The 9,397-nt window shown below is 42.2% G+C and overlaps 1 protein-coding gene across 1 annotated transcript in view; it reads left to right on the forward strand.

The window, feature by feature from the left end:
- Positions 1-8,785, forward strand: part of PRTG (protogenin) — a 122,755-nt gene extending 113,970 nt beyond the window's left edge. The window contains exons 16-19 of the mRNA XM_019533528.1: positions 351-471; positions 1,585-1,750; positions 2,848-2,952; positions 5,447-8,785. Of these exons, the coding sequence (XP_019389073.1) occupies positions 351-471; positions 1,585-1,750; positions 2,848-2,952; positions 5,447-5,833 (779 nt within the window). The 3' untranslated portion in view covers positions 5,834-8,785. The remainder of the gene's footprint in view (positions 1-350; positions 472-1,584; positions 1,751-2,847; positions 2,953-5,446) is intronic.
- The last annotated feature ends 612 nt before the right edge of the window (positions 8,786-9,397 follow it).

Raw genomic sequence — 9,397 nt, forward strand, 5'->3', positions numbered from 1 at the left:
AGTAAATTGGATGCTTATCTTGCTGGGATCCTATGACCCCAGCTGACTTCCTGCCCTTTGGGCAGGGGGCTGGACTCGACGATCTCCCGAGGTCCCTTCCAGCCCTAATGTCTATGAAATCTATGAAAAACAAGTTAATGAAACTACCCAGGTTAAAAAGCTTGAATTTCATAAGCCTAATATTCAAAGTGTTTGTTCCAACAGAAATGTAAAAATGTATAATAGCAAAAGTCTGCAAAAGAGTATTTAAAGGGAAAATGTCAATATTACTGTGGCTGTAACTGCATTTATTCTCATATACATAAGGGGTGACTCTAAGTCTAAGTGCTGTGTGACTCTTTATACTGCAGCTTATTCTGGCTATTATCACTTGGACCAGAAATCAATGACTGGCATTGTTGTTGGAGTGTGTATAGCCCTGACCTGTATTCTTATCTGCATCCTGATTTTGATCTACCGCAGTAAAGCCAGGTATGTTTTAATTATGGAAGATGTAAGTACTTTCTAAAAGTACTGCTCCTTTGTGAAACCAGGCAGTCAGAGACATCTCATTCCATCTGAGAGCGTACTCTTCTACCACAGAGTATTCAGCCTCACTTCACGCTGTCATACCATTGATGAGTATTTTCTTTTCCCCACCTTTACCTAGTTCCTTTCTGTAATGGAGGGGGTAGGAGGCACAGAGAGGAGTTCATGCTTCTTGAAGAGTTAGTAATCTAGTTAGTAATCATATTTTCAAATGGAAATCCCCATGATTCAGAGATGTCTCTGCAGTATTTTTCAGCAGCTCCCCCTGAACTACATTGTAGCCTGCCCAGTCCCAGTCAACAAACTCAGCCCCACAGTATTCCTGGGGAGGAGCTTCTGCAAACTCAAGATATAAAGAACTCAGAAGTGGACTTCAGTTATAGTTGCTCCAGTTGCTTTGCAGCTATGCAGGTGGAGGTCACTGTCCAGCCCATATCATTAACTGCGGTGTGAATTAGGCCCGCAAGTTTGGAGCTTGGGGACTTTTAAGTTACTTTGCTTTTTTATGAAGTGTTCCAGTTCAGCATAAATGATCTCATGCTTTTGTCACAGTAGAGCCAGACTGCAGTGACAGAGTAGTTAAAGTGCCTCACTACAGTTCTAGAGGTGCAAGTTTGAGTATGATTCCAAACTGATATCAAAGACTGCCTCCAGGCAACCCAACTGTAAGTAGGTACCTAATGATTTGTGCTGGAGTGTCAAAGGCAGTCAGATGTAATACTAACTGCATCACTCCTTTCTGTGCAATTGGCTGTAGACACTAATGCACTTTAACCATGCTGCTCCAATGGACTGTTTGGCCCAGGAGACCCTTAGACTATTTTTTCCCCACAGTTTAGGAGAGGGTTGTTTTTAGCCATACTTGGGTACCAGAGCAGCCCTGTTCTCGTAACTGTTTATTCTTCCTAGATAATGTTACTAATCATAGGAAATGTTCTTTCATTATAAACTAAGAGCCTGTGCATTATGATTTACTAGGGGAATATGGTGTTATTGTAAATTGATCTTATGTATTTCTTCCATGAGCCTATTATATTCCTGCTTAATATTGCACAGGAAAACGTCTGCTCCTAAACCTGTGCAGCAAGGTACGGACCAGCTATCACATACCAGCATCTCGTTAGCCAGTGCTAATGAGGCAGGGAAGAGTATTGAAGGAATTGCAGAGAATGAAGAATCCTTACTGCCAATGATAGTGGGGAACAGCTTCCTTGATGCTAAGGTAATGTGAGCCTCATTTTGCTTCTAAGGTAGAAATATGACTATGGAAACAATTGACAGACTTTGTGACCTTCTTCCTTCATTGAAATATGTTAATCAATAACAATAATCAGCATTCAGAAGTGGGACAACCTCAACTATTGCAATGCAGTGGCATTGCTAAACTGCCTGAAGTCTGCCTGAATATGTATTCTGTGTGCTAAAGAGTGCCAGATTCTGGCTTTAGCAGCGTGTGAGGGTGAGAGTCTATAGCTTAAAATACCCTTTAGGGACATGTCCAGATGAGCGTGGACATTTGTTTCCCTGGGGACAGGTTACAGCAGCACATCTTGTGTGTGGTAGGTTACCTTGGATGGGGTAGGTGGTAGGGGAGGCTGGGACCAGCAACTGTGTTGCCTCCAGCAACTTTACTTGGGGTGCCTCCTGGGGCTACAACCATGGTAAGAAACCTGGCCGGCAGCTGGAGCATGGCTCTGATTGGCCAGGCTGTGGTTTTGGGTAGCGGTTTTCTTTGGTGTGGGTTTCTTTGACCCCAGGATCTCTTGGGGTCAGGAACCCCCACCCCCACACTGCAAAGTAGCAGTGAGGGGAATGCCTACATGTACAGTGTATGGTGCGGTGCCACATATCACATGTCTGTGCTCGTCTGGTTGCAGCCGAGGTGTCTCACGAATTCTATTGTAGACATCCAGTGACAGGGAGAGAGGGTTTCTAAACAAATCTAAGTCCCACTAAGTTAAATACCCTAACCAGCATTACTTATATAGCTATTAAGTTATGAACAGATGAACAAATTATAGCAGGTTAAAAGGGTAGGTTGAACTTGCCACATATCAGTTGCTCTGATGTTTCTGATGTACAGCTTGGATGGAGGAATTCCAGGTATCGAAGGCACAGGGAAAGGAATTATGCTTGGGTATTTTGTGCATATTAGACCACAGAAAACAAATGAGTGGACAGACTTGATTCAGTCCCTTTGTCATTCGTGAGCTGCTAATGGGAATAAACAGGATGTGTGACCGGTGAGCTGTACTTTTGGGAAAAAAAACCTCTTACCAGTACGGTTTAAATAAGCAATATACTCTCTCTCTGTTTTAGGGGGGGACTGATCTGATTATTAACAGTTATGGCCCTGTCACAAAGACCAGCTACAAGAAAAGGTGGCTGTTCTTCCAAGATTCAAAGAAGGTGAAGGCGGAGGAGGTAACCTACCCAAATGAGTGTGAACAGGCAAGCCCCTAGGATAATTTTATATTGTTACCAGAAAAGAGGGTTAGACTTGTTATTTAAACACATTAGAAATAGGTTAGCTTTTATCAGAATGATTTCTAAACCTTTGTGATGATGGTGTTCTATCTCCTTATAAATACAAGTGGAGGATTTATTTTTTATTTCCTGTCCTAAACTGCTGTGCAGTGTTGCTCTGTACTGTTAAGCAGTTGTTCTGCTTAAGCTAAAATCGGTTGCACTTTGTGAACAAGTAAAAGATTTTCTACATTGTAGCTGCAAAGTGCTCGATACATGTTTTAAATAATCCTCTCGCTATCCTGAAAATGGTTGGTAAATAAGTAGTAATATCTCTGTGTACAGAGGGAAATTACTGTAGTTACTTGAATCCAAGTAGACCCTGATTTATACATTTGTTGAAATTTCCTAGGTATAGAATCTAATTATTGGAGGGTTGTCTTAAATTCATCCTCCCCACTGCTACAGCAGGGAAAATAGTGACTGGGAGGATCAGGTGGCTTCCAGGAACGGGGGCTCAGGGGACCCCTTGCCCTCTGCATCCCCCACTTCTTCCCCCTGCAGCCTTTCTGCCCTTCTCCCTCCGCCACTAGCACCCCCTCACCCTCGGTTTGCCACAGCCTCTGTTCGCTCCCCTCCCCCTACTCACCATTCTCTGCCTCTTGCACCCTTCCCCTTACTGTTAGACTAGGGATAGGGAAATATGGCCCGCAGGCCAGATCTGGCTCACCAAAGGATTTTGTCCAGCCCATAGCAGGTCCCTTGGTCCAGGTGTGGGGGGCAGCTAGAGCCATGGTGAATGTGGCTGATCCTACTACCCCGCAGTGTGCAGCTGGGCTGGGATGTTGTGGCAGCCAGACTCGCTTCCTGGCAGCCCCCACGGAGATGGTTCCTTCCAGCTGCCACTGCCAGTCTTCACTGCTGCTGTCAGCCCTAGCCCCACTGCTCAGGCACCCCGGCCTGTCTGCCTCTTACCCACTGTCTGGGATGCTAGACAGAGCAGGTGGGTGGGGTCTCCATGGAGACCAGCCCGGGAACTGCATGAGAAGGGTGCGCTCAGCTAAGTGGGTGGGATGAGGCCACGAGCAGTCGGGGAGCAGCATCAGGGAGCAGGCTGGGGCTGGGGCTGTGGAACAGTGCCAGCACAAGGCTGGGGCCCAGGGCAGAGCCATGATCCGCTGCCTGCACATCCCTGTGACAGATGCCAGTTTCACAGGCAGGGTGGTGCCATAAGTGCTTTGCAGCTCTGCCTCAAGCCCTGGCCCCCGCGCTTTCACAGCCCCGTGATCCTAATGCCAGCCCCAGCCCTTCCTGCCTGTCCTGCTCATGGATGCTGCTCCCTACCTGCTTGCAACCCCATCCCATCCACCTTGTCAGGTGCTCCACCTGTGCACGTCCTGGCCAGTCTCCATGGAGGCAACACGGGGCCAGTTCTAGGGCCCGGGAAAACCAAATCTGCTATCCGTGTGCCCCTGCGATGGGCACCAGTTCCTTGGGCAGAGGCATGCAGATAGCAGATCATGCCTCTGCCCTGGGCCCCAGCACTGATTGGCTGGGCAGGGGACAGTTTCCATGTACTCCATGACAGAAAGGGAACCCAATTCAAGCCGACCAGAAAGGAAGTGTGGGGGTTGAACAAAAGCTGCAGAGGAGAAACGAAGCAGGGGGCAGGAGTCAGAGCTGCAGCAGCAACCTGCCCCCTCCTCCATTTTGTACGTGAATCTGAGATGAGGGGCTTTTTTCCTTATGCTGATTGTGGGGGGTGGAATCTCATATTCAAGTAAATACAATAGAATTAGAGAAGACTCAAAGTCAGGAATGAATAGCTCCTCTGATGGTGCTCTGACTATACTTCTTGGGATAAAAGAGAGTGTAAAATAATCAAGTCACCAGACCAGAGCCCCAGCTGATGTAAATCCACATAGCCATGCCAGTTTATACTTGAGGATCTAGCTCATTATGCTTATTGAATCGTGACTTGCATATTCTTTCATAGTCAAGAAATATGGGATTCTCCATAAATTCATATTCTTATACCTACCCTTCAAGCTAAAGCTTGTCCAAAGTTGGCATGCATATTGCTATTGCATCTCTGAGCAAAAGATTTACTGCCACCCTGTGAATGTTACATGAAAGAGGATCTATGGCGGGAGGTGGAATACACAAACGTAATTTATAAAAATCAGACAGGATCCTCAATGAAAATCAACCTCAGTTATGTGTGGTTAGCTAGGAGGGACTATTTCACCCAGTACTGCAGAGGAAACATTAGAGAGACTTGAGATTGTACCATTTTATCCTCCCCTTTAGGAGGTATTTGCAGGTTATTGTTCCCGGCTAGTGCTGTTATAGATACTTCAGCCAAATAGGGCAAGGAGTTCAACAAAAAGTTCTTCATTGTCTTTGTGTAACCAAAGTTAAGTGACCACTTTCTCCCCTTGTTTTTATCCAGCCTCAAAGAAGATTTGTCCAAGCTGTGTGCTTATATCAGCCAGGCACTACTGTGCTGCTCAGTGAAGATGACTCCCCCAATTCCCCAGGCCAGCAATCTAATTTCCAGGTGCCATTCAGTATTGTAGCTGATACAGAGCATTCAGCAAACAGCGAAGGAAGCCATGAGACAGGAGACTCTGGAAGATTCTCACATGAGTCCAACGACGAAATACATCTTTCTTCTGTTATAAGTACCACCCCACCCACATCTGGTTCTTTTGTAGGCAGTGACTCAGGTGTGAATGTGAACCCTGTCTTAAGTAACTGCAGAGAGCCTCCTGTGCCATTAGCTACTGACCAGAGTCCTACCTCATCTCTTCAGAAACAGTCCATGGCACAAAATTGACATACCCATCCTAATAGTCATGCCAGACATCCTTGCTGTGTATGTCTGTTCGAAGGACAATGAACAGGGAGCCAAAGTTTATTGTGGGAAGCCTGACAACCCATCAGGTGATCCCATATTTCTGGTGAATGTGTTTTGGTTTTGTTTGTATTTTTTTAAACTCACTCATTTTGAATGTTCAATGGGTAACAATGTGAAAGGACAGTAAAGATTTCTGACCAGAGTAAAAAAATTATCACTGGAGCAAAGGGAAGGCTGTTGGCCCCTTTGCTGACTATCTACCTCAGTTTGCCAAGTGGTGAACTCTGAACAACTGCTTTACCTCATTTTTGTTTATAGTTGGTTTCAGCTACATAACAGATGATACTTCCTAGTAGTTTTTTTTTCTTTTTTGGCCGTGTGTGTGTGTGTGTGTGTGTGTGTGTGTATTTGTGTGCGTGTGCATGAGTGATCAAAGGAGTTGTATAGGTAGATGAACAACTGTTTAGCTGAAGCTCTGACTTTAAAAAGAGGGAACCCTGGGAGGATAAAATATGAATCAACACCATGGACCTAAGATTTAAATGAGGAAAATAATGGGACTGTTATGCATCAGTATGGGATTAATGGAGTATATTCTTTAAAAGATACAGTAGATGCCCATAACAAGTTTTTAAAAAGTAACTGGACATGCCTTTTGCGCCTTTTGATTGTTATAGCCACAAAAGCCCCAGTCTGCCTAGGACAGTGCCTTTTCCATACAATCTTATTCCAGCCATTGCTTTCAGGATGTGTACTACATTCACAGGGCCCTAGGATATGCTGGGTTCCCTACAAAGTTATAACATTGCCCCTTTACTGGAGATTAAATGCTAGAAAGCTTAGTGAAATGAATTAGAATTCAGCTTTCCAGCCAGCTTGGACAAAGTGAAAAATGTCTAAAAGAATACACACAATAGACAGTAATGCTAAATATTCCAGTACCCTAGTACTTCATAGCAACGGTGCCTTTCATTATATATTATAAAATTACTGCTTTGCCTTATGCCTTCTTAATATTCATAAAGTTGCTTCGGAGTACAAAAAGTTGCCTTAAATGCTGCTTAGAACTTATGGATAAATTGTATTGTCAGGTTAGCATCCATAGTTCATTTTTACCTAGTGTTTGAGTGCCAATAAGTGATTGTAGCACTGCATCACGTCTCAGAGCTGTTGTTAAAATGTGGTCCTATTTGTTGCCTCCTCTAGGATGCTGTCAGTGAAAAAAATTAGCTCAGGGAGTGACTTTACCCACATGCCAATCTAAAATTCTTAATTGGGTCTCAGTGGGTGCAACTACATGTTCATTAATGCAGAGTAGTTACTGCGCATTTAGTTTAGTATTTGCTTAATGATGTACCAACTAAATAAGCAGTAGCTACAGTTACTGTGCAGTAGCGCCAGTGTGCACAGGTTTTTTGTGACACTTACTGCACAGTAGCATATTAGCGCGTTTTTTGACCGGCACACTACCGCGCAGTGGTATAAGGCTACTGTGCAGTAAACATCTCATGTAGATGCGTCCAGTGACAGTGAAATAGCCAGAGCTTTAGTTGAAGAGTCTGTGAAAGGGTGAATGTTGCTACTGCCTTGTACCCATACAATTCCTGTTTTATACTACCTCCTTTTAAAGTTATTCTAGTGTTATTTTTTTCCTGTACTCAGGGAACAGTTTGTTACTTTTGAGCTGCCTCTCAGAAGTGTGGGGCAAACTGACAGGGTATCATGTTTTTTGTTTTTAATAGGAGAGAGAGAGAGGCCGAATTCATCAGGTGTTATAAAGTAGTTCATGTATAGGTTTCTCTCCCTGCCCCCATTCATTTAAATGTAAAAGAGAAAGGAAAAGAAAAGAAAATTCGGCATTTGTTCTTAGTTTTCAAAATTTGAAAAATGTAAAGTTGTGAAATACATCTCAAGTGAAAACCTGGCTCCATTTAAGTTCATATCAAAGTCCCATCCACTTCAGTGGGGCAAAGATTTCAACTTAGATGTGGTCTGAATGACTTTTGGGTGGTTACTTTGTGTCAAAAGTTATCTATAAGCCCTGGTCACCTGCTTTTATTTTCATGAATCGGCCTGTAGTTACTGTAGATCTTTAGCTTATAACTGTTTGCTAGTTCTGTACCAGACAGTGTGTGTTTACCTTTTCATAATATTGTTGATTTAAAGGCTTTAAAATAATAATCTTGTACCAAAGAATTTTCTGTAGGAAAAAGAAAGCTGCATATTTTCCAAAAAAAATAAATAAATAATTGAACTAGTTGAAAACTATAGGTTTGAAGAGCTGAATACATTTTATTGTATAAGTAGTTACTAATCAAAAACAATAGGGCTTCTGTTGATTGTAGTAGTTGATTACATAGATTAGCTGTATGCTTCTACAATTGTTAACTACCTTATTGTTACAAAAGCCTTTAAAGAAAATTGTAATAACGTCTTACCAGCAAATATCTCCAAAGATTTGCATGTGTAAATTTTTTCTTTTCTTCAGCATGTAGTTCTTCAACATTACAGTATTAGATAAAATATTTTTGAACAGTTTTTATCTACTTGCTGAAGGAAAAAAAACCTTCTCACCAAAGATTTATTTTTGGTCGCATCAGGCAAATTGTTTAATGTACAGCAAAATACTGTTCCTAGTTAGAGAAAAGTATGAATTCACCCAAACTAGGTAAGAATATGTAACCATAGTATGAAGTTTCATACTTCATCTTTCAGATTAGTTTCATTTCTTAGTGTTTCACTCAAAAAGGGCTGATATGCAAAGGGTAACTATTTTCTTCTCCAAAGATTTGTTTGCTGTAAGTACTGATACACTGATATAGCATTCTCATTTGTAGGCATAAAAACTTATTCCTCAACTACTTCTGCCAAAGACCTGCTACAGAAGTTATGGCTAATTAGAGGGGTACAGTTTTCTATTCTATTTGTCTGCTAGAGGGTTTTAGCTTCACTAGCCAGAAAGATGAAAAAACTTACAAAACAGTACATCCATAATGCTGTTTATCAAAGTACTTTTTATCAGCAAATGAAGAAAACCAAAGATATTTAAGGTTACCTCAGCATATAAGCAAATTTAGTTAGGTATTAAATTGTTCCATTTCATTTGCTTTGTCTTTGTCAACCAAATATAATGTGCATCTCCAGAACCCAGTTCACACTCATCTACTCGCCTTTATCATAACTAATTTAGAGCCATTTACTTTGTTACTGTGGGGGAAAAAATGATCCTAACAAAGATCTATGGCTTAATTTAAGCTTTATCACAAAAGTAAAATTCTGTTGAGAACTACTTTTCTTATGATCCAGAAGAAGCCCAGTGTGATCAAAGTAGTTTCTACACAAACTGTATGTGCATCAGAACTGTTCACATTAAAATCAATAGCAGAACTGCCATTTAGCCCACTGGGTGCAGAACCAAGTGCAAAGGGCAAATGTTCTCTTAAAATGTCTAATAAAGGTGCGATATTATTGATTCAGGCCATTATTTTGACAGCTGAGGGTATGAACTTTTAAAGAAATTTCAGTTTTTGTATGCAAGCTTTA

The sequence above is a fragment of the Crocodylus porosus genome, unplaced genomic scaffold (assembly GCF_001723895.1).
Source record: "Crocodylus porosus isolate Cpor-Errol unplaced genomic scaffold, CroPor_comp1, whole genome shotgun sequence".
In the NCBI taxonomy this organism is placed as follows: Eukaryota; Metazoa; Chordata; order Crocodylia; family Crocodylidae; genus Crocodylus; species Crocodylus porosus.